The sequence below is a fragment of the Hemitrygon akajei genome, chromosome 12 (genome assembly GCF_048418815.1).
Source record: "Hemitrygon akajei chromosome 12, sHemAka1.3, whole genome shotgun sequence".
Lineage (NCBI taxonomy): Eukaryota > Metazoa > Chordata > Chondrichthyes > Myliobatiformes > Dasyatidae > Hemitrygon > Hemitrygon akajei.
In genome coordinates this window covers 33173006-33198410 of record NC_133135.1, presented here as the reverse complement: position 1 = coordinate 33198410, position 25405 = coordinate 33173006, and the positions used below count along the sequence as shown (strand labels likewise).

The 25405-nt window shown below is 39.4% G+C and overlaps 1 protein-coding gene across 5 annotated transcripts in view; it reads left to right on the top strand.

Annotated features, from left to right (window-relative positions):
* Window positions 1-25405, top strand: part of pigb (phosphatidylinositol glycan anchor biosynthesis, class B) — a 39676-nt gene that overhangs the window by 6902 nt on the left and 7369 nt on the right. For 4 of the 5 annotated variants that reach the window (XM_073062858.1, XM_073062857.1, XM_073062855.1 and 1 more), the window contains exons 3-10: window positions 7491-7608; window positions 10936-11040; window positions 13210-13340; window positions 15101-15241; window positions 16580-16631; window positions 20717-20928; window positions 22169-22233; window positions 23516-23732. In XM_073062858.1, coding sequence (XP_072918959.1) covers window positions 7491-7608; window positions 10936-11040; window positions 13210-13340; window positions 15101-15241; window positions 16580-16631; window positions 20717-20928; window positions 22169-22233; window positions 23516-23732 — 1041 coding nt within the window. Of the gene's footprint in view, window positions 1-7490; window positions 7609-10935; window positions 11041-13209; window positions 13341-15100; window positions 15242-16579; window positions 16632-20716; window positions 20929-22168; window positions 22234-23515; window positions 23733-24456; window positions 25197-25405 lie in introns of those variants that run through there. The other variant, XM_073062854.1, reaches the window with a different exon arrangement.

Sequence of the window (25405 nt, the reverse complement as noted above, 5' to 3'; positions counted from 1 at the left end):
GTATCTTACCAGCAAAGATAGGAGTATCCGTTGGAGTCTGGTGATACTATTTTTAACAGTATTTATTAGTAAAAATACACAAAAATAATATCAATGCAAATATACAGATAATATACGTCATCAATACTAAACCTAAAAGTGCGGGTATAATAATAATAAGAAATAAGCTCTATCATTGTCTAGGGGATAATGAATTGTCTGATGGAAATATAAAGTTCAGTTCAGTTCATGCAGGCTGTGGTAGTTGTTGCTCGCTGTGTTGCAATTGTTGGAGAGAGAGAGAGAGCAGTAACAGCTATTGACTTGCCGACTTTCCTTTTACGATCTTGATCCATTGATGCGATGTTGTTGTGGCCATTCACGTATGACCTCTCCGTCCTTTAGCTAGACCATTCTTCCGTGGCGGACTCGTCACCCAGGGAAGGGTGGACACACACACAAGCCCCCACCGGTCTCGTAGCGTCTCTCCTGGTGCGTCTGAGGAGTGTTACCCCAGACCCTACTTTTATCCCCACTCACAGGGTCTCAGGTGTCAATCAGGTTGGGATGATGCAACCCCTCAACCAGACCACTCTGGTTGCCCCCTGAGGAGTTTCAATGAATAGAACAGTACTCAATACACAATTCCTTCTCCAAGAGACAATAGCAGTAATCAGTGGTTCCGTTCTGCTTTTGTTAGGAGGAGACATTCCATTTTTGTGTATCCCTGCGTTGTCTCTCTCTCATTAACTGACATGAGCTGTTTATCTCTCTCATTTCCTTGGTATCAGACCTGAAATAATAGCGATTTTGCGATTCTCAAAAAGGGGGGGGGCGACTTTGCACCCTTCTGCCCATCAGAGTTGCTCCTCATTCGTAACACCCCCGTCCTTCTAAGAATTTTCACCCAAAAGGGGAAAATTAACTAATACAGAGTCTTACAGAATTTCAGAATCTAACACAATACAAAAGAGTTTTCACTACAGAGTAATACAGTTATACATTCAATTTAGCATCTAAACAGTTAGCGATTACATTGTCACTTTCTTTAATATCTTGTACCTTAATAAATTCCTGTAGCATCAGACTCCAATTTAATAACCACTTTTTTTAATTCCTTTTCTTCAGCAAAAACAAAACTAAAGGGTTGTGATCTTAAGTATATAATACAAAATGTGAACCAATACATGTGTGATTATTCTGTAGTACATTACAAAAGTTTATGCAAATACTAATCTTTATTTTACTTTTAAACCTACCAGTCAATCTTCCATGGTGTTGTCTTTATTATTTACATGCTTTGTCGAAATCCCTCAAAACCAGATCCTGTTATTTAAAGTGGCATTTTGTCAACCTTCGCCTCTTTTCCACTTAACCCTCACGTGGTTAGCTTGCTCACCAGTGTGGAATAGACTTTTGTATGCTCCTTTCATAGGAGTTAACTTATCAACACTGTTTTCCAAACGTAGCCCATCTTCTGAACTTCCACACAATTCTTTATTTTTAAGCAAGTCATTAGTTTTATCTTCAGGACCCTTCATTCTATTAGTTTTCAGGTTAACATCTGCAAGTGATCCCTCTTTGTCCAAACAACATTTCAAATTCTGCCTCTTCACAGCACACCCTTGAATAACATTAGCGAGTGGGGTACCTTTACATTCCAAATCAAACTGTAATTGATTCACAGGCACCTTGTTAACAAGCCATTGTTCCTTCAGCCTGGTTACTGCTTCTGAAACCAATCCAGACTTTAAATTTTCTTTATTCAATTTAGGAACTACACTTTTCCCTTCTCCTTCAATAATAATATTCACTTCACCAGCTTCCATCTCCTCACTAACTTTGAACACACCTTCAAACACAAACAACTGGGAATTCTCACTTCCCACTAGTACCAAGGTTAACCCTTTCTTCACTGAACCAAGTCCATCTGACCCAAAAGGACTGCATTCCTTTTCAACTAAATCAGATACCTCAGACTTTTCCTGAGTTTCATTACTAGGTTCAGTACCATGTGCTTCCACATCTTGAACACACTCAAACGGGATATCTGCCTCTTCCAGGCTTTCAATACCTGTCCCCTTTTCAAATTCTAAGTTCCCCTGATCCTCCCAGTTACTCTCTGGGCAACTCCCTTCCGGAGTAAACTCAACCCTGCGGGTTAAAACAACCTCATCTGCTAACCCAGCAGACTCCTTCAAGGTAATGGCATCCTTTTCATCTAGGACTGCCCTTATTTCATTATCGGGAACACCTTTAAAATTTTCAACTTCTTCAAACAGTTCTGTCAAGCCAGACAGATCATCCATGTCCAACCCTGGACCTTCTAACAGCCTTATCTGTTTCTCATTTTTACTCCGTGCCTCTATAAATTTCCTCCTGGCTAAGGGTAGGTCTACATCCTCTCCTTTACTCTCTTTCACCTCCCTATTCTCCGTTTTACCATCCCCTAACCCCTCTTGGTACAGGGACTGATTTAAACTGGTCTCTTTCTCAGCTGCCTTTCTCGACATGCTGCGAGTGGTTGCGCATGCAGGATAGATTGTGGAATCTAGGGGCGGGTTCTCAACACTTACAGGCTGGCTCATCAGCTTCACGGCTGAACACACGTCACCACCTGCTAAATCATTACCAAGAAGGACGTCCACGCCGTCTCCCGGTAATTCTGACCGTACCCCTATTTCAACTGGTCCAGATACCAGATCACAATTTATAATGATCCTATGCAGAGGCACAGCTTCTGTCCCTTTTCCTATGCCTCTCAAAACTACCTCTCCAGTCTCAGGACCAAAATCTAGTACCTTACTGAGAATCAATGACTGCTCAGCTCCAGTATCTCTCCAGATCCACATTGGAACTGGTGTTTCTCCCTCTTTCACAGACACGGTCCCTTCTGAAATAAATTTCTCACACCCCTCTCGTATTTTATCTACCTGGGGCTTTCTCGTCGATTTGCTGATCAACACAATACACCCTGTAGGGACTGCTGCGTTCCCTTTTCCTGTCTCCTTCCTCGGAGCAAAGCACTTAGATGCAATATGACCCACCTTTCCACAATTAAAACAGGTCAAGCCAGGAACCCTCCTGCCAGCTTGCCTTTCTTCCTCCTTACTTTTACCACTAGCTCCCGGCTGAATTTCTGCCTCAGCCGGCAGGCTTTCTCTACCATTCCTACGGTCTTTCTGGTAACACTTATTCGAGGAAAACTTTGTCTTGTGGGTTAGGGCATATTCATCTGCGAACCTGGCAAATTCTGATATGGACATTCGGCTTCTCGTTCAAATACATCCGGATATCATCCGAAACACAACCTTTAAATTCCTCAATCAGAATTAACTCTCTGAAACGCCGAAAATCCTCTTCCACCCTTTCTGCCGCACATCAGCGATCCAAGAGCACATCCTTCTCATAGGCAAACTCTGCATACGTCTGATTCCACACTTTCTTTAAATCTCTGAACTTTTGTCTATATGCCTCAGGTACCAATTCGTAGGCCGGAAGAATGGCCTGTTTTACTTCCTCGTAATTCTCATACTCCTCCTCCTCCACAGACAACGCCGCATATGCCCGTTGTGCCTTCCCTTTTAACACACTTTGTAACAACGTCACCCACTGATCTCTGGGTCACTTCTGATTCACTGCCACCTTTTCAAAATGCAAGAAATAACTCAACATCCGTCTCCGCGAACGGAGGTACTAACCTAAACTCCCTACTAACATTAAACCTCTCCTCTTGGTCCGCCCCTTGGACCCTTCTCTCTTGCTTTAACTTCTCCATGTCCAGCTCATGCTGCCTCTGTTTCTCCTTCTCCTTTTCGTCTGCTTCCAGCTGTTGTAACCTACGTTCATGCTCCCTCTGGTTTTCAGCTCTTTCCTTCTCCTTTTTAGCACTTTCCTTCTCCTTTTCAGCTGCTTCCAGCTGTTTTAACCTAATTTCATGCTCCCTCTGCTTTTCAGCTCTTTCCTTCTCCCTTTTCACCTCTAACTCCTTTAGCTGGAGCTCATACTCCCTTTTCCTCTGTTCCGCATCCAGCCTCAATTTTTCCAACTCTAACTGAGCCGTCCCAATAGCTGGTACCTTTTCAGGGATCTGTTCCAATACCTCAGCCGAAAACACATTCTTCTCAATATAATATTGAGTTATGGCCCTCCGCATCTCCCACTTTTTCATTGACAACCTCACCTCTGCGAGATTTAGTCCTTTCGCAATATTTACCAAATCCGTCTTTGTGGCCCCCTCTAGCACCTTCAAAGTCGGGTTTTGTGTAAATTCGTCTACGTCCATCTTTGCTGGTTTCCCGTCTGGTTACCCGCGCAACCAGATCCAAGTCTGTTCTTAAAAGCCCGATTCACTGGCCCTCCAATTTGGTATCAAATCCCGAGACGAGGCCCCAAGTTGTTACGAACCCCGTAACTGGGTATCTTACCAGCAAAGATAGGAGTATCCATTGGAGTCTGGTGATACTATTTTTAACAGTATTTATTAGTAAAAATACACAAAAATAATATCAATGCAAATATACAGATAATATACGTCATCAATGCTAAACCTAAAAGTGCGGGTATAATAATAATCAATAAGAAATAAGCTCTATCATTGTCTAGGGGATAATGAATAATAGCGATTTTGCGATTCTCAAAAAGGGGGGGGGGGCGACTTTGCACCCTTCTGCCCATCAGAGTTGCTCCTCATTCATAACAGTACATAGAATAAAACTTCTCTCGCGCTGATCCTGCACACACAAACCCCCGCCTTCCCGTTTCTCCAAACCGGTATTTACCCACAAGACGCAGCGAAACCGGGTGTGACGTCATGCCGTGATACAACACAGACAATGAATTTACTTTCAACAACCTTAACTTCAACTAGAAAATAATTAGAAACGAATGACTAAAGTGAAAATGTAATGAAGCTAAACAAATGCCTTAAGAGCAACACACTCAATCTGTCTTTGTAAGACATTGCCTCTGGTCTCGGCAGCATCCTGGTAAATGTCCTCTGCGCCCTTTCTAAAACTTTCACATCCTTCCTATAATGACGTGACCAGAAATTAATACAATATTCCAATTTTTTGGTCTGGTTAGGCTTTATTTTGTCCATCAATGCTTGTTTTATAAGATTAAAAACTATACCATGCACAGTATTGTATGTAGTTTCTTTCTGTCAATTTAAACATATAAATTAGAAGTAGGAATTGCGTATTTGGCTTCTCAAACATGCTTGGCCAATTAAAATATGAATATTGATATGAAAAGTAACCTCAAGTCCATGTTTACACCCAACTGCATTAACTTTTCACCCTCTTGTTTGTCAAGTATCTATCTGCCACTGCCATAAGTATAAGTAAAGACTCTGCTCTAAAGGCTCTCCATAGCCGTCTGAGGAAAGTAGTTCCAAGTTCATGAATCTCAGAGATGAGGTTATTTTTTCTCTCTGTCTTAATCAGCAATCATTTATTTTTATTCAGTAACCACCTAATTCTAGGAGTTTCCCACAAGAGAAAATACTTTTCTTATTTCCTCTGTACATTTAAACCACAAGACCATAAAATATAGGAGCAGAAGTAGGCCATATAGCCCATCGAGTCTGCCCACCATTCAGTCATGGGCTGATCCAATTCTTTCTGTCATCCCCTCTCCCCTGCCTTCTCTCCATACCCTTTGATTCTTGGCTAATCAAGAACCTATCTATCTCTGCCTTAAATGCACCCAATGACTTGACCTCCACAACCACTTGTGGCAACAAATTCCACAGATTTACCACCCTCTGACTAAAGTAATTTCTCTGCATCTCTGTTCTAAATGGGCATCCTGAAATGTTACCATCAAAATCCCACAGAACCTTAAAGGTTTTATTTGGGCTCTCTTTCACTCTTCCAAACTCAATGGATAGAAGCTTAGACGGCCCAGTCTTTCCTAAGACAATTGTAGGGTGGATGTGGACAGGATGTTTCTATAGTGGGGGAGTCTCGGAGCAGAGGGCACAGTGTCAGAATAGAAATTCATCCCTTTAGAACAGAGATGAGGAGGAATTTCTTTAGCCAGAGGCTGATGAATTGTGAATTCATTGTCACAGGCAGCTATGGAGGCCAAGGCATTGCATATAATTAAAGTGGAGTTTGATTGGTAAGGCCATCAGAGGTTACAGGGAGAAGGCAGGACAGTGAGGTTGAGACGGATAATAAATAAGTTATGTTGGAGTAACAGGGCAGACTCGGGTTTAATTCTGCTCCTATGTTTTATGGTCATATTTTCTTTAAATAAATATCTTTAAATTGCCTCCAAAATATTAACATTCTTCACTAAATAAAGATTTCAAAACTCTGCATGCTACTTCAGATGTGGTGTCTCCGAAACCCAAATAACCTCCATACTTTTGCATAATTTCCTCTTACAATAAATAATGACTGTTAGCATTCCCAATTACTCCTTGTACATGCATTGTAGTCTTTTGTAAATCGTGCACCAGTTCCTTCTCTGCCTTTTTGCTGCACAGTTTTTCACTATTTAAATGACGTTCTTTGGTTTTCCTGTCAAAATGGACATTTCACATGTTCTTAGCTAGATCTTTGTTAGTCATCTGCCCTATCTAAATCCTTATGTCCTCGTTGTCTTTCATATCTAGCTTTTGTAATGCATACAGATGTAGTAATCATAATTTCAGTGCCTTCAAAGAAATCATTTAAGCGAGTAGTGAAAAGTTGAGGCTCCTGTGGTGTACTGCTCAATTATATCTTACCAATCAGAAACATGTACCATTTTCTGTTAAATTGGTCAAACTTGATTTCCCTTTTGCAAAACCAAACTTTTTGAAAATAAGGGGTCACCCATTTAAGAGGGATGAGGCAATGTTTTCTGTCTGAGAGTTATGAATTTTAGAAACCATCTTCATAAAAAAGATAAGAAAAAACAGAATATTAGAACATTTTAAATCAGGTGTAGATAGGACTTAATCATTATTAAGGGATTGGACACGCTAGAGGCTGGAAAAAACGTTCCCAATATTGGGGGAGTCCAGAACAAGAGGCCACAATTTAAGAATAAGGGGTAGGCCATTTAGAACAGCGTTGAGGAAAAACTTTTTCACCCAGAGAGTTGTGGATCTATGGAATGCTCTGCCTCAGAAGGCAGTGGAGGCCAATTCTCTGGATGCTTTCAAGAAAGAGTTAGATAGAGCTCTTAAAGATAGTGGAGTCAAGGGATATGGGGAGAAGGCAGGAACGGGGTACTGATTGTGGATGATCAGCCATGATCACATTGAATGGTGGTGCTGGCTTGAAGGGCAGAATGGCCTACTCCTGCACCTATTGTCTATTGATAGCTACCTCCAAAAACAGAGGTGAAAGGTTAACATGGGCTGATGGAAATGTGGATTCGTGTTAACAATCAAATCTTATTAATGGCAGTCCAGGATTGAAGAGTTGCGTGGCCTGTCCTGCCCCTAACTAATTTTGTATAACTCACATTTTGGTGATTATTATTGTTATGCGAGATATTCTTAACTTTCTCAAGTATGGTTATTTAACGTGGGAGTGGAAAGAAAGGCTACGAGGCTACACCTACCCTTTGATTTTTGCAATCTTCTATAAGTTGTTGCAAATATTCAAGAAGGACACAGTACAACTGCTGGTAAGAATAAAAGAAAGTCATTAGTTATTGATTAAACTTGTCTCAATTGACATTTTTATTATTGAAGTACAAGAAAAGTTACTAATCTTTTGGATTGCTTTTCTGTTCAAACCAATAGTATCAATACCATTGGATGCTTGGAGTGATACAGCATGAGAGAAGGCCATTTGCCCCACTCTACCTGCCCCATCACTTTTGTAGAACTATACAATTCAACCCACTCTTACTCATTGCTTTGGATTCTTTCTCTTCTTGAAAGTACTTATCCAGTCATTGTTGTAAATTGATATTTAGTTATCTTCCACCATCTATTCAACTTAATAGGTTTAGTTTGGAAATGCAGTTCTTTAGTGCGATTTCTAGATTTTGGAGTTTCCTTTTGTGTTAATTTCTATTCCTATATCAGAACCATTTTCTGCTTGTATCTGATAGTATTTTGAAACTTGCATTCTAACCATCCTTGTTATGTTATTCACATATACAGTTACAAGAAAAAGTTTCTGAACCCTTTGCAATTACCTGGTTTTCTGCATTAATTACTCAAAGGTGGTTTGATTTTCATCTAAGTCACAATAATAGACAAACCCAATCTACCTGTATTGATAACACAGACAATTGTACTCTTTCTTATCAAAACTGAGTACAGAATTTAAACAATCACAGTCCAGGTTCAAAAAAGTATGTGAACCTCTGACATAATGCCTTCAACAAAAGCTATTTGGAGTCACATGTTCCAATCAATGAAATGAGATTGGAGGTGCGGGTTGTTGAGGTGCCCTACCCTATAAAAAGGCGCACAATGTCAGGTTATTGACAGAGCCTGCACTGTTCATGTGCACCATCCCTCGATCAAAGCAACTTTCAGAGGATCTTCGAAGAAGATTTGCATGAATCTGGCAAAGGCTACAAAAGCAGTTCTGAGTGTTCACCAGTCCACAGTAAGAGAAACTGTCTAAAAATGGAGGAAACTCGGTACTGTTGCTGCTCTCCCTAGGAGTGGGCAGCCTACAAAGATCACACCAAGAGCACAACATGCAATGCTGAAGGAAGTGAAAAGGAACCCAAGAGTAACAGCAAAAGACCTGCAGAACTTGCTAGTGTCATTATAAGTAAAATACTGAACAAGAATAGCATTCATGGAAGGACAACACGAAGGAAACCACTGCTCTTCAAAAAAAAACATTGTTGCGCATCTCAAGTTTGCCAAAGACCATCTGGATGTTCTACAATGCTTCTGGGACAATGTTCTATGGACAGATGAGACAAAAGTTGAACTTTTTGGCAGAAATGCACATTGCTGTGTTTGGAAGAAAAAGGGCACTGCACATCAACATCAAAATCTCATCCCAAATGTGAAGCACAGTAGAAGGAGCATCATGGTTTGGAGCAGCTTTGCTGTCTCAGGGCCTGGACAACTTGCAGTCGTTGAAGAAACAATGTATTCAAAATCGTATTAAGACATTTTACAGGAGAATGTCAGGGTCTGTCATCTGAAGCTTAATAGAAGTTGGATGGCACAAGACAATGATCTGAAACACAAGAGTAAATCAACATAAGAATAGTTTAAAAGGAAGAAAATTTGTGTTATGGAATGGCCAAATCAGAGTCCAGACCTAAACCCCATTGAGATGCTGTGGCATGACCTGAAAAGGGCTGTTCATGCAAGGTATCCCAGAAATATTGATCAACTGAAACAGCTTTTTACAGAGGAATGGTCTAAAATTCCTTCCCACCATTGTCCAAGTCTGATCAGCAGTTCCAGGAAACATCTTCAGCAGCAATAACCTCCAGCAGGAAGTTCTACCAGTTATTACATACAAGGGTTCATTCACTTTTTCAAGCCTGGATTGTGAATGATTAAACAATATGTTCACTACAGACATGAAAAATACAATTGTTTGTACTTAGTTTTGGCAGATTGGGTTTGTCTATTATTGTGACTTAGATGAAAATCAGACCACATTCTACGAGTAATAAATGCAGAAAACCAGGCAACTGCAAAGGACTCTCAAACTTTTTCCTGCAACTGTATATTTGAATGAATTCTGGAAAGCTGACATATAAAATGCAGTGATTGACAATTGGTTGTTAAGCTCCTGTATATTAAAGCTATTAAGCTTTGTTTTCTTTAATCACTCTTCTAAGAAAAGAGAATTTGTTTTGGGACTGGTAGTGGGCATGCAAGCAAGGTGACATCCTCTTTAAATCTGGTAGACTGATGGAATATAATTAGGGTCTCAGTTTGGGAGAGATGCTAATATTGGATTGCTGATCCTGGCAGGATTTTGTGGAAATGCAAAAAAAAAAATAGACACAGGTATTGGAAGCAAGTTTGGGGACTTGGCTCCCTGTGCCTGCTTTGTCATTCAGTAATATCATTGATGATCCTTTACCTTAGTGCCACTTTTTCTGCACCAAACCCCATAGCTCGTGATCATTTTTATATCTAAAAATTCTGTCAATCTCGATAGAACCTCCACTGCCCTCTTGGATAGTAAATTCCAAATGGAGGCACAAGATTGCAGATGTTGGAATTTGGAGGAACGGTCAAGCTGCTGGAGGAAGTCGGTGCTTGAGCAGTATCTGTGGGAGGAAAGAAATTGTTGATGCTTTGTGTTGATATTCTGCATCAGGGCTGAGAATGGAGAGCCGAGATGGCCAACATAGGGGACTGGCGTGAAAAAATTCTGAGGCAGTTGGCGGACAGAGGAGTATAAGATAACAAGCAGGGATGAAGAGTATAGCAGGTGAATGATGGAGGCAAGCAAAGAGAGAGAAGAAAAAAGATTTTTAAAAACCAGCAGATGGAGCAAAAAGGTGAGAGTGGAGTGTGAGGATGGGAGGTGACTGCTATCTCCAGCCCCACTCAGTTCTACCTGGCACTACCTTCCTGCCATACTGAAGATTTTATATTCTGCTGTTAACTTCTTTTCTCTTCTTGCTTTACTTCATAGTTTAGGCATGTGCCATAGTCAGGGTACTCTTTGATTTCAGACTATTTTTGATTTTTGAGTCTTATGTCTGATGCTGTGGCTTGATACATTAAGAATTGGAACATGAAATGGACCACATTCTGCAAGATACTGGAGACAGGCAATTCAGAGTTTTATGCAAACCATTCCTGTTGCATTTCTATACATTTACCAGCAATGCAAGTTGCACCTCCTTCTATGCAGTTGTTAGTAGTAATGGTGTAACAGAGCAGGAGGAAGAAGAACGTGGTGTGGTAACACTTCCTGAGCCATGATTCAGACAGAAATTTGCCCTCCAGTACAACCTGTTCTACTTCTGTGAACCTGCTGCAGTTGTTTTTGTTCTGTTTTCCAGATTTGGATTCCTCGACTGGTCCAGTCTTTTTTGGCAGCACTGGCAGATGTAAAATTATATTCCATTGTGAAGAAACAGGCCAATGCAGAGATAGCAAAGTGGGTGGTAAGCTGCTTATCTTTTGTCTTTTCACGTTTATTTTCTTTTGGGTGTATATTGTTGCCCATTAATTGAGCTCCGAAAACTCACATTCACTCCTCAATCCTAAACTGAACTGCTCTGAAGTTAGTGCAGAATTGTCCATTTTTATAGTGTACCTTTATGAAACAATTGATTCCATCATTTGCATATGTAACTACCAATCATAATTATTATGTATAATACACATCGGGTGTTAACAACCAATTAAATCTACGTGTTAAGAGCCAATAATACTTCAGAAATAGTAAAATAATTGACCAATAGTTAATAAGCTTTTGTTAACATCTTTACCTTGCTTGGGTATTTCTAGTAGCCTTGGTTCCCAGTATTTGAACAAAGAATTGTATAAAGAGCAGCTTGGCTCTCAATATTTGAGTTTTGCATGGTAGTCTTGTCAGCTAGGGTGACTGTACGATGTCTGTACATTGTGTCTTGTCAGTACACTATTTTAACCTTTGACTTGCCATACCTTCCAAATGTATAAAACTTACTGATGCATGACCTTTCCAGCTTGAAAATGAAATTCAAAAGTGACGCACTAGGCAGACATTTCATGGAACATGCATTTAAAGGCACAGTATTTTGCTATGACATATAAAGGGACCTTTCGCATTCTGACTCTCAGTGGTCCCATTTATTTCTCTGTGTCCTTTTCAAATATCCCCTGCCCCACATCCACCTGTCATCCATCTAAACTAATTTCGAGTTATCAATTAACCGGCAGCCTTGAGGGAAACCCACATGGTCAGTGGAGGACATGCAAACTCCACATGGACAGTATTGAACCAGGGTGGCTGGAAAAATGCACCAGCATCACCTGATGGAACAGTATCTGTACATTACAACACGTCAATAGATCCATAACGTGAGGGAACTCATTCCTCTGGGCAAGTGACCAACTTATTGGATCACATATGAGAAAAGAAAAGCTAATTTTAATTCTAACTGATTGTATTGTGCCATTATCAAGCCAAAAGTTAGACTAAGAAGTTTGAATTCATGTTAAATTAATTATATAAGAAGATCTCATTTTAGATGCACTTGCTAGTGCTGTTCCTATCAACTTTTTCTGTGCTATCTCATAATCTATGCCAGCTGTTAGTCCACCTTATGACTAGTCTAAATAAGAACAAAGTTGCATTTACAAATGAATGATATTTATTTTAGAAGTTGATTGCAATGTAAAAATAATGAAAAACTCTGCATTAAGATAATTACTAACATGAATCAACATTTTACAGTGGACTATGAAATCAAAGGTGGGAGGAAGGAACAGATATGATATTAAATTTCGTAGTTCCAGTTGTCATTAAATAATTCACCCTGTTTAACAACAGTCAGGTGTAAGTCCCAGATGAATGGCTGGCAGTTTATAATGTGTGGATTCTTAAGTTCTGAAGCTGACAAGAGGGGACTTAACCTCAAATGAAACCAGATTATTTGTACGTGCCTGTTTTGGTTTGGAAGTAGTTTGTTGTTACTGCCGCATGTACTGAGATACAGCAGAAAAAGCTTGCTTGCATAATGTTGGTACGGATCAGGTAAAGCGTAACTGCTGCAGCAAAGTGCGGTGCAGGTAAACAGTAAGATGTAAGACCAAAACAGAGTAGACTTACGAAGTTAAGAGTCCGATGTATTGTACCAGGGAACTATTTAATAGCCTTATAACAGTGGGATAGAAGCTGTCCTTGAACCTGATGGTATGTTTTTTCAGGCTTCTGTATCTTCTGCCCATTGGAAGAGGGGAGATTAGAGAAAGTCAAGGATGGGGGGGGGGGGGGGGTGTTAGGTCTTTGATTATGCTGGCTGCTTAACCGAGGCAGTGATATGTATAGACAGAGTCCATAGAGGGAAGGCTGGTTTGCTGTAATGTGCTGAGCTGTGTCCACAACTGTCTTCAGTTTCTTGTGGTCATGTGCAGAGCAGTTCCCATATCAAGTTGCTAACATCCAGATAGGAAGCTTTTAGGGTACATTGATGAAAATTGGTAAGGGTCAATGGAGACATGACAAATTTCTTTAACCCCCTGAGGAAATAGAGGGGTTCATGGGATCTTTAGGCTGTTGAAAGTGATATCGATGAATATTCATACAAATTAAATTTGAGGTATTTGATTTGCTTTATTTCTTTCAGTACTTCTGTCAGCTGTGCTCCTGGTTCACATGGTATTGTAGTACCCGAACTATTACCAATAGCATGGAAGCTGTTCTAACCAGCTTTATACTTTATTACTACCCTCTTCAGGGAACAAAGACTGGAAGCAGGTCAGGAAAATGTTTGATTATACTAAATCTTTAAAAAATGCCATTGTGTAACTTAGCACATTATGTCAATGTGACAAAACATAAGATTTGTACTTTGAACTTCCCAGAGAGTATCCTGCTTGTAGCTTTACTCTTAGCCAGGTTCACTTCCTAACTTTCTTTTTAAATGAAAGGCTGTTATTGTTCAAAGCTCAGGAGTAGGTTAGACAGAGTGAAGGGGCAAATAATCAAGCAATGCACAGTAGTAATCAGCCGCAGGGTGAACCATGGATGATTGGTGTTGGGTGGCAGAATATAGGGGGTGGGGGGGAGGGAATGAGGAGAGTGATGCAGAAACGATGCAGGTAAATGGTACAGGGGTGGTATGACTCTGACATTTTGGGTTGAGACTCCTAGAACAGGTGAAATTAACTTAGATTTACTTTTACATCTAGATAAGGATTTAATTTTCTTTCTTGAAATGTGAAGTGAGCCAGTTGAGTTTTTGCACTCACTGTAGTTTCATAGTTACCATTACTTACACCAGCTCTTTAAATCTAGATTTATTGACTACACGAATTTCAGTTCCTCAGCTGCCCATGGTATCCTTTAAATTTATGTACACAAATCAGAGAATACTAGGCAAGTGACTTAATTAACTACCCCTTCTCTAAACGGATTTTACTCTGATAATTCTCTCCTGAAAAGAATAACTTTATTGACAATTTTTGTTGAATTTTGATCCATGCATTTATTTTGAAACTGCACAATATGTAGCAGAGCCACGTATTATTGTTATTGTATTCTTGTAAACAGAACTTTTGACTGTTATGTCTTTGGGATAAGAGATTAACATTATTTGTATTTTCTTGAAAAGAGTTTTATTATTGACTTGTTATCTGATAATGCCGGTGGGGATTTCCTGACAGTTTTTAGTCTTTTGTATAAAAATCTCTACATGCATAATGATTGGAAAATGGAAGAAATAAAAAAGAGAAACATTAATATTATCTGTAATCAGAATCAGGTTTAATATCACTGGCATCTGTCATGAAACTTGTTTTGCGGCAGCATTACATTGCAATACCTAATAAAAACTGTAAATTACAATAAGTATATATAAAAGAAAATTAAATAAGTAGTGCAAAAAGAGAGGAAAAATTACTGAGGTATTGTCCATTCAGAAATCTGATGGCAGAGGGATAGAAGCTGTTCCTGAAACATTGAGTGTGTGTCGTCAGGCCCCTGTACCTCCTCATTTCTGCCCGTCTGTAGCGACTAATGTAAATAAGAAGGCAGTGGGAAATTAGGGAAATAAAATGACAAGATTATGTGGAAGTGGAAATCATGGGATGAGGACAAGACAGGACCTGTAGAAATTATCACTTTAATATGGAAGTAACATCTGATGGAAAAGATGGGATAAGGTTAATATAGTACTTTTTCTAGTTATGGGGACAACTGTGAAGCACAGTGGAAGGAGCATTATAGTTTGGGGCTGCTTTGCTGTCTCAGGGCCTGGACAGCTTGCAGTTGTTGAGGAAACAATGAATTCAAAATTGTATTAAGACATTTTACAGGAGAAAGTCAAGGTAGCGGTCTGTCACCTGAAGCTTAATAGAAGTTGGATGATGCAATAAGACTGATCTGAAACACAAAAGTAAATCAGCATCAGAGTAGTTTAAAAGGAAGAAAATTTGTGTTATGTAATGGCCACATCAGAGTCCAGACGTAAACCTAGTTGAGATGCTGTGGCTGATTTTGTATGTTTGTATTCACAGTTCAAAATATCTGGCTTTGACTGCATTTGCATTTACTGTGCGTCCCACTGCTATTATTCTTTGGCTGCCGCTGGTATTTACTCATTTCTGGCAAGAAATAAAGAAACTGGATCTTCTCTTACACAAATGTCTACCAGTTGGGTAAGTAAAGAGTTTGCTTCATATCAGCCTAGACAATTTCAGGCACATCCATTTAAAGAGCCAATGCTATAATTTTTGCTGTTGAATATTATAGAACAACTAAATTATTTGACTACTGAGACTGTATATGTTCATTCATAAAAAGAAAAATCTATTTATTCTGGAATAGAAAAATGCAATAATTAAAACTATGTTATTGATAAATTATTACAGTAAAATCTTAAATCAGCAGAAGCTTGGCACCAATTTAAGGATTATCTGGAAAGTTGTGACTTGTCCCTAGTAAAACACAATTGTGACCCAGCAATTGTTTGCCTGTCTCATTTCCACACTAACTTGATATAACTTGGAAAAGCAGAATAATTTTTCAATGTGTTAATAGAAACTTTCTTTTTTCTTATTTATTGGAAATGGGTGGCACAGGCTAAAATTTGTTGCCCAGTACCAATTATCCTTGAAGGTGGTGAGCCACCTACTGGACTGCTGAATTCTTTCTGGTGCTCCTGTGATGTTGCTGGATAAAAAGTGTCAGTGATAATGGAGGAAGAAGGAAGGATGTGTGACAATAACTCCCCAAGCAATTCCTCACTATTTCAGATTGTGTCTTTTTCACACTTGTGTGGAAGAATATTACCCTCGGCTTGAATACTCAGAGACTTGATTCCATATAATCATGACGTGTATGAGGATTTAATTGTTGGTTTCATGGAAATTATTCACTCCACTGACATGTTTTTGACTTCATCCCTCACCACCGATGTGGTTTATCCAAATTACTCTTGGCTAGAGTTGTGCCCAGCTGTGCAATAGGCTCATCCTAAGAGCTCTTATAATCTCAGAAATCATTAGATTTTGAGCTTGACCTAGGCATCTCTTGTTTTATGCACACAGAACAGAAAATTCTCAACACAGGTCTAAAGTCTTTCATCCTCCTGGTCATGAGTCTGGAAGGCTGGTTACCTGGGGTAGAAAATTGCATCTCACCAGTGGTAACAGAAATAGTAAGATTGCTCTGTGGAATTTTCTCACTTTTAAACATCTTGAGAAAGGAATGGGACCAATTTTTTTTAAAAAACATGCATTTTATTATACACCTGTCACCAATCATCCAGAAATAATATTCTGCATATATCTCAGCAACTGGTTAGAATGAGCTAACATGACATGTACTGTTAATGGCATCACATCTGGGTTGTGAATTTGTCAGGTAGAAATGTATGCCTTGCTTTGGGTTGATGTGTCCATTAGTTTTAAGAATAGTGTAATGAATGTTTCCCTTTCCTCCCTAATCCGGAATGTGATTTTCTTTTCCCCATTGTATATGTGTTCATTTTTCAGATGCTTATCACTTGGGATTTCACTGATCATTGACCGAATATTTTATGGTGAGGTGGGCATTTTTCATGGTTTTGAAAGATCAATCAGAGTTCTTGTTTTGTATTTGAGTACAAAGTAATCAACCAGTCATAAATTTATTTGCCTGGCTTCCTTTGAGAATAAAATTGTTGCATTGCAATCTACTGGTTTTATATACCTACATTTAGTATTTTTGTTGTCTTCAGGTGTATGTTATTCTTGCATTTCTTAAAATTAGTGTTAAGTCAATAGACAATAGACAATAGGTGCAGAAGTAGACCATTCGGCCCTTTGAGCCTGCACCACCATTTTGAGATCATAGCTGATCAATTACTATCAATACCCGGTTCCTGCCTTGTCCCCATATCCCTTGATTCCCCTATCCATAAGATATCTATCTAGCTCCTTCTTGAAAGCATCCAGAGAATTGGCCTCCACTACCTTCCGAGGCAGTGCATTCCAGACCCCCACAACTCTCTGGGAGAAGAAGTTTTTTCTTAACTCTGTCCTAAATGACCTACCCCTTATTCTCAAACCATGCCCTCTGGTACTGGACTCTCCCAGCATCTGGAACATATTTCCTGCCTCTATCTTGTCCAATCCCTTAATAATCTTATATGTTGCAATCAGATCCCCTCTCAATCTCCTTAATTCCAGCGTGTACAAGCCCAGTCTCTCTAACCTCTCTGCGTAAGACAGTCCAGACATCCCAGGAATTAACCTTGTGAATCTACGCTGCACTTCCTCTACAGCCAGGATGTCCTTCCTTAACCCTGGAGACCAAAACTGTACACAATACTCCAGGTGTGGTCTCACCAGGGCTCTGTACAAATGCAAGAGGATTTCCTTGCTCTTGTACTCAATTCCCTTTGTAATAAAGGCCAACATTCCATTAGCCTTCTTCACTGCCTGCTGCACTTGCTCATTCACCTTCAGTGACTGATGAACAAGGACTCCGAGATCTCTTTGTATTTCTCCCTTACCCAACTCTACACCGTTCAGATAATAATCCGCCTTCCTGTTCTTACTCTCAAAGTGGATAACCTCACACTTATTCACATTAAACACCATCTGCCAAGTATCTGCCCAATCACCCAGCCTATCCAAGTCACCCTGAATTCTCCTAACATCCTCATCACATGTCACACTGCCACCCAGCTTAGTATCATCAGCAAATTTGCTGATGTTATTTTCTATGCCTTCATCCAAATCGTTAACGTAAATGGTAAACAGCTGTGGTCCCAATACCGAGCCCTGTGGCACCCCACTAGTCACCACCTGCCATTCCGAGAAACACCCATTCACCGCTACCCTTTGCTTTCTATCTGCCAACCAGTTTTCTATCCATGTCAATGCCTTCCCCCCGATGCCCTGAGCTTTGATTTTACCCACCACTCTTCTATGTGGGACTTTATCAAATGCCTTCTGAAAATCGAGGTGATCTCCCCCGTCTAACTTCCTGGTTACATCCTCGAAAAACTCCAACAGATTAGTCAAGCATGATTTACCCTTGGTAAATCCATGCTGGCTCAGCCCAATCCTATCACTGCTATTTAGATATGCCACTATTTCATCCTTAATAATGGACTCTAGCATCTTTCCCACCACCGATGTCAGGCTGACAGGTCGATAGTTCTCTGTTTTCTCCCTCCCTCCTTTCTTAAAAAGTGGGATAACATTAGCCATTCTCCAATCCTCAGGAACTGATCCTGAATCTAAGGAACATTGGAAAATGATTACCAATGCATCCGCAATTTCCAGGGCCACCTCCTTTAGTACCCTAGGGTGCAGACCATCTGGACCTGGGGATTTGTCAGCCCTCAGTCCCATCAGTCTTCTCATCACCGTTTCCTTCCGAATGTCAATCTGTTTCATTTCCTCTGTTACCCTAAGTCCTTGGCCCATCCATACATCTGGGAGATTGCTTGTGTCTTCCTTAGTGAAAACAGATCTAAAGTACTCATTAAATTCTTCTGCCATTTCTCTGTTTCCCATAACAATTTCACCCAATTCATTCTTCAAGGGCCCAACATTGTTCTTAACTATCTTCTTTCTCTTCACATACCTAAAAAAGCTTTTGCTATCTTCCTTTATATTCCTGGCTAGCTTGCGTTCGTACCTCATTTTTTCTCCCCGTATTGTCTTTTTAGTTAAGTTCTGTTGTTCCTTAAAAACTTCCCAATCATCTGTCCTCCCACTCACCTTAGCTCTGTCATATTTCCTTTTTTTTTAATGCTATGCAATCTCTGACTTCCTTTGTCAACCACTGTGGCCCCTTTCCCCGCTTTGAATCCTTCCTTCTCTGGGGGATGAACTGATTTTGCACCTTGTGCATTATTCCCAAGAATACCTGCCATTGCTGTTCCACTGTCTTTTCTGCTAGGCTATCCGTCCAGTCAACTTTGGCCAGCTCCTCCCTCATGGCTCCATAGTTTCCCCTGTTCATCTGCAACACTGACACCTCCGATCTGCCCTTATCCTTCTCAAATTGCAGATAAAAGCTTATCATATTACGATCACTACCTCCTAATGGCTCCTTTACTGCAAGATTGCTTATCAAATCCTGTTCATTACATAACACTAAATCCAGAATAGTCTTGTCCCTGGTCAGCTCTCGTACAAGCTGTTCCAAGAATGCATCCTGTAGGCACTCTACAAACTCCCTATCCTGTGGTCCAGCACCAACCTGATTCTCCCAGTTCACCTGCATGTTGAAATCCCCCATAACTACTGCGACATTACCTTTGCCACATGCCAATGTTAACTCCCTATTCAACTTGCACCCAATATCCATGCTACTGTTTGGTGGCCTGTAGACAACACCCATTTGGGTCCTTTTGCCCTTACTGTTCCTCAGTTCTATCCACACAGACTCTACTTCTCCTGACCCTATGTACCCCCTTGCAAAGGACTGAATCTCATTCCTCACCAACAGGGCCACCCCACCCCCTCTGCCCACATTTCTGTCCCTACGATAGCACGTATACCCTTGTACATTCATTTCCCAGGTCTGATCTCCCTGCAGCCATGTCTCCGTTATCCCAACAACATCATAGTTACCCATTCGCACCTGGGCTTCAAGCTCATCCGCCTTATTTCTGACACTTCGTGCATTCAGATATAGAATTTTTAACCCATTTCTCCTCTCTCTGTTTGAATCGCTGCCTATTGTATTTAACCCAGCTGCCCGAACTCCCTTCGGGCTATACGCCCCTAGAATTTTGTTGTCCTTCCTAAATTTACTTATTCTTTCAACACATTTAACTCCATGTTCCGCCAGACCATCCCTCTGTACATGAGTCCTCCTTATCACTTGTTCCGCCCCACCTTCCTCTACTACACACTTAATATTCCGGAACCGTGTAGTCCCCACCTGTCCTTTATTCTTCCTCTCGCTATCCTCTCTCACATTCTGGATCCCCGCCCCCTGTAAATTTAGTTTAAACCCCCCCAAGAAGCACTAACAAACTTCCCTGCAAGAATGTTAGTACCGCTCCAGTTCAGGTGTAAACCGTCCCTTCGGAACAGATCCCACCTTCCCTGGAACAAAGCCCAATTATCTACAAACCTGAAGCCCTCCCTCCTGCACCATCCTCTCAGCCACATATTAAACTTTATAATCCTTCTGTTCCTTGCCTCACTCGCACGTGGCACAGGTAGCAATCCTGAGATTGTTACCCTGGAGGTCCTGCTCTTCAGCTTCGCACCTAACTCCCTGAACTCCCTACACAGGACCCCCGTTAAGTCCTAAGATTTAACAAAGCTAAAGAAATATGTGTTTCTTTAATTCTGCCAGGAGTACTTTTAATCTGTCTGAATACACTGGCTAATTATAGAAAGGATTATTGTCTGTTTGTGTCACTAATTTATAAATCCTAGCTATATTCATTTAAGTCTTTAAAACAGAGCTCTGCACCATTGCATAGATTTTATAAATCTTAAAAGGTGTGAATTCAACTGCTTGGATTCAGAAGCTATTGAGGCATTCCAATAATTGAAAAGAAAATACACTATGCCAGGCTTCATAGGACATTTGCTGACATCCTGTTCCATTTACAAGCATGCAATAGCAATTAATTCTTTTCTATCTGTGATGTTCTTCCCCCACCCTCATTTCAGTGGGTAATGGTTCAGTGGAATTTTCTCCGATTCAATGTGATTGAGAACATGGGGTCATTCTATGGCTCCCATCCCTGGTACTGGTACTTCACTCAAGGATTTCCTGTTATCATGGGAACACATTTGCCATTCTTCATCCATGGATGTCTCTTGGCACCCAAGAGGAACAGAATTTTACTACTGGCAGTTCTTTGGACCATTGTTGTATACAGGTGTGTACCAATATGTGTAAAGAATAGTGGTTATGTGGGATTGAAGACAGGACCAGAATCTCATTATGGGTTTAAAACTTGAAGTTTTTGTGTATCTATATATATTGAAGCAATGAAGTAAGATCGCACACTAAAACACACTCTGATCTCTTCAGTGTAATTCTGTAGCCACTTTCATAGGGAGGAAATTTAATAAAGGTTTCTTGAACATTAAGAGCAACACAATGTAGTCTCTGTGAGATGTTATTAGAAAATTCAACAAACTTCATTTTTAAAGAATCTTAAAGCTTTAATAATTAAAAATTACAGCATATTGGTCAGTGCAATATATATAAAAATATACAACTACTATCTTAATCATGGCTATGCCAACTTTTTAACCCCAACTGCTCACATCAGTTTTTGCTGGAGCAATCCATTATTATATTTGCTAGCTTTGCTCTATGTTCCCATTATTCTGCTTTTTTTCCCTTTAGAATAAGTACTTATGTGGAATAATTTCTTGCTTTGGATTTTAATACAGAAATTAAAAATGGGAAATAGACTCACTACCACATCTTATTTTTCACATACAAGTCTCCTTTTCTCCCCAAGGAGAATCTTAATTATAAAAGATAATTATAATTAATTAAAAATTAAAATAATAATTAATTAATAATTAAAATAATTAATTATAAAATCTTTAATTATAAAAGATTCTGTGAATGCTGGAAATCCAAAATAATACACAAAGTGCTGGAGGAACTGTAAATCAGGCTGCATCTTTGGAAGGCTCTATATAGTCGATGTTTCTGGCCCAGTCCCTTCATCAGAAGGGCTGGAAACGTTGACTGTTTACTCCCCTCCATTGATGCAGCCTGACTTGCTGCATTCCACCAGCATTTTGTATGTTTTTAAAAAAATTAAAACTTTTATGACCTTAGGTTGCCTGAAAGGGTTTTGGTACCAATAATGAACTGTGATACCAAAAAAGCATGACAATATAGTCACTGTTATAATATAGGAAATGTGGCAGTGAGATTCCACAAACAGCGGCTAACTGGCCAAATCTCGTTGTTTTAGAGGGATTTTAAAAGATGTTTAAGAGGGTTTTTGAGGGATTAATATAGGCTGGGATATTAAGAGATGTCTATCTGGTGCACTGATACACAGTGTTATTAGCTTCATTTATGTTTCATGTTCATTTTCTGTCTCCAGAATGCTTGTAGTTTTGTAACCTTGTAATTTTTTTTTATTACAGCTTCTTAAGCCACAAAGAGTTTAGATTTATTTATCCAATAATGCCCATCTGCATGGTATTTTGTGGTAGGTATCTTCTTGATAATTTTACCTCAAATACTAGCCAACATGTGTAACGTTTGCTGTTAGTTTAAAAAAAATGTAAAAGATCTTAAAAGTTTTCAACATAATGTACTTGGTTTGGAAAGTAGAGAATGGATGAACAATTTAAATATTAAATGAATAATTAGTTCAGTTATCAATCACTGAAGAAGTGGTTTTGAATGCTGACTTTAAAAAGCTTCCCACGAAGATCACTGTTGTGTGAATATCAACACTGCTGCCTTTGATTGCTATAGGGCATCAGTACTTAGGAACAGTGTTGTGGCTGAGTAAGTTCTAAGTTCACATTTGAAGAACTCAAGTAGGCACCAAACTAGATGAAACATTTCAGAGAATGCAAAATTATGATTTGAATACAATTCAGGTTAAGTTAAATTGAAATATTTCTGAACAAGTCTTTATTTTGAAATGTATTAGATTTGGAAATGAAGGAATCACAATTCATAAATTTAAGATGAATTTTATGGACTCAGCTAATTTAAGTGATAATTACATTTCAATAAACTATTTAAAAACTCTTTTATATCATTCTCACTGTTATTAAATGCAGGAATATTTTGTGAGAACATGAATTCTTCAGATCACTCATCTATGGAGGTGACATAGGTGAAATTAACCTCCAGAAATGAGTAACGGAGGATGTGTAATAGTGCAGGGAAATAATGACAACAATTACTAATTTTCTGTGTTTAACTCACATGTGTACTCTGATGTTGCTGTCAGATTTACTCCATTAAAATAGTACATTCTAAGTGTCTTTGGGCGTAATGGTCCTAATTGTTCTCATTGCAAATTCCCATCCCATGTTTCTGAGTTTAGCCTGTTTACTTCTAGAGCAGGGATTCCCAAGCTTTTTTATACCATGGACCAATACCACTAAGCAAGGGGTCCATGGACCCCAGGTTGGGAACCCCTGTTCTAGAGGATGTTTGATGACATATTTTGTTGTGTTATTAGAAATAACTTTGTGTTTTACTTGTTTTATCCTTTAACCTTACATTTTATAAAATATTGAAAAACTCTTATGCAATTTATTACTGAAAATGGAGAGTAAATTTGGTAAACTGCATAATTTGTTTAGATTATTAGTTTAACTGGTTGCTGAGCCGTTATACTTGGTCCTCGTGTTTGTGTACAGAGTTTTTTTAAGATTCTATACAGTCATATGAACTCAAACAGAACTATGTACTAAATGTTTTTTCTTGCTTTTCCCCCCAAAAATGAACCCATTAACTTTTATATGCAGGGTATTCACTGGCTAATTTGAAAGTTTGGAAGAAACCAGCAGTCATTTTCCTGTTTCTTTCCAATTTGTGTTTAATTCTGTATACTGGATTAATTCATCAGCGTGGAACACTCGATGTAATGCACTATGTTCAGAAACTCTGTAAGGGCACCATGCTGGAGAAGGAAGAGCCCTCCATGTTCTTTCTGATGCCTTGTCATTCAACTCCATTCTACAGGTATGTTGAGTACATAAAACTGCTAATATCGAACTTGAAATGACCACAACTGTGTGGGGTTTGACATCCTTGTGCATGTTTTTTATAGTTGTGGGCTGGCGAAAACAGATTTAGAGGGAATAGTTCATTTACTAGCCAAGTCTATGAGAACTGAACATGGAAAGGTTTCCAGGTAGCAAAATTTGTGATAAAGGCTCTATATTTTCTTTCCAGATAGATGAAATGAAATATGGAAAATTGAATTAAGTTCTAAATTTATCATTACGTTCAGAGTGACATGGTTTAAAACAACATCTCTTCAAATAGCCATCACTTTGTGTGCTGAAAATGCAAATTTAGTAATGAGTAGTGGTTTAAAATGGTATGTTTTAAAGTTAACAGTACCTGATAATTCATCTGATAAATTTATTTTTATGATACTTGTAATATTGGCAGTATGCTCACAGCTAATTATAATCATGTTAGTGCTTGATCATTTCTAAAGATGAACTTTATTCTTCCTTCCTTTTCTCCTTTTGACCAAAAAAATCTTAATTCTTACATTTTTTTGCATGATGGAATTTATAAAATTAATGTAGAGTTGTGTGGTTTGTATAAAAATACTTGGACAGGAGAAAAATATAGTTTGTATTTCATGAGAACTCTGTAACTTGTGTTTGAATTTAAATTTTAAAATGCAAAAATTATTATTAGGGTTATTGCAATTTGCCTATCATTACAATAGGTCAATGGCAGATGCAATCTTAATGGCTCTTCACACAACTTTAGACCACATGGACAACACAAACACCTATGTCAGGATGCTGTTCATCGACTATAGCTCAGCATTTAATACCATCATTCTCACAATCCTGATTGAGAAGTTGCAGAACTTGTGCCTCTGTACCTTCCTCTGCAATTGGATCTTCGACTTCCTAACCGGAAGACCACAGTCTCTGTGGATTGGTGATAATATCTCCTCCTCGCTGATGGTCAACACTGGTGCACATCGGGGCTGTGTGTTTAGCCCAATGCTCTACTCTCTCTATACCCATGACTGTGTGCTAGGCATAGCTCAAATACCATCTATAAATTTGCTGGTGATACAACCATTGTTGGTAGAATCTCAGGTGGTGACGAGAGGGTGTACAGGAGCAAGCTATGCCAACTAATGGAGTGCTACTGCAGCAGCAACCTGGCACTCAACATCAGTAAGACGAAAGAGCTGATTATGGTCCTCTGGAAGAGTAAAATGAAGGAACACGTAACAATGAAGGATCAGAAGTGAAGAGAGTGAGCAGTTTCAAGTTTCTGGACGTCATGATCTCTGAGAGTCTAACCTGGTTCCAACATATCAATGCAGTTATAAAGAAGGCAAGACAGTGACTATACTTCATTAGGAGTTTGAAGAGATTTGGCATGTCAGCAAATAAACTCAAAAACTTCTATAGATGTACCATAGAGAGCATTCTGTCAGGCTGCATCACTGTCTGGTATGGGGGCGGGGGGGGGGGGGCAGCGGGGCTGCTGCACAGGACTGAAAAGAAGCTGCAGAAGGTTGTAAATTTAGTCAGCTCCATCTTGGGTACTAGCCTACAAAGTACCCAGGACATCTTCATAGAGTGGTGTCTCAGAAAGGCAGTGTTAGTTATTAAGGACCTCCAGCACCCAGGATATGCCATTTATTCACTGTT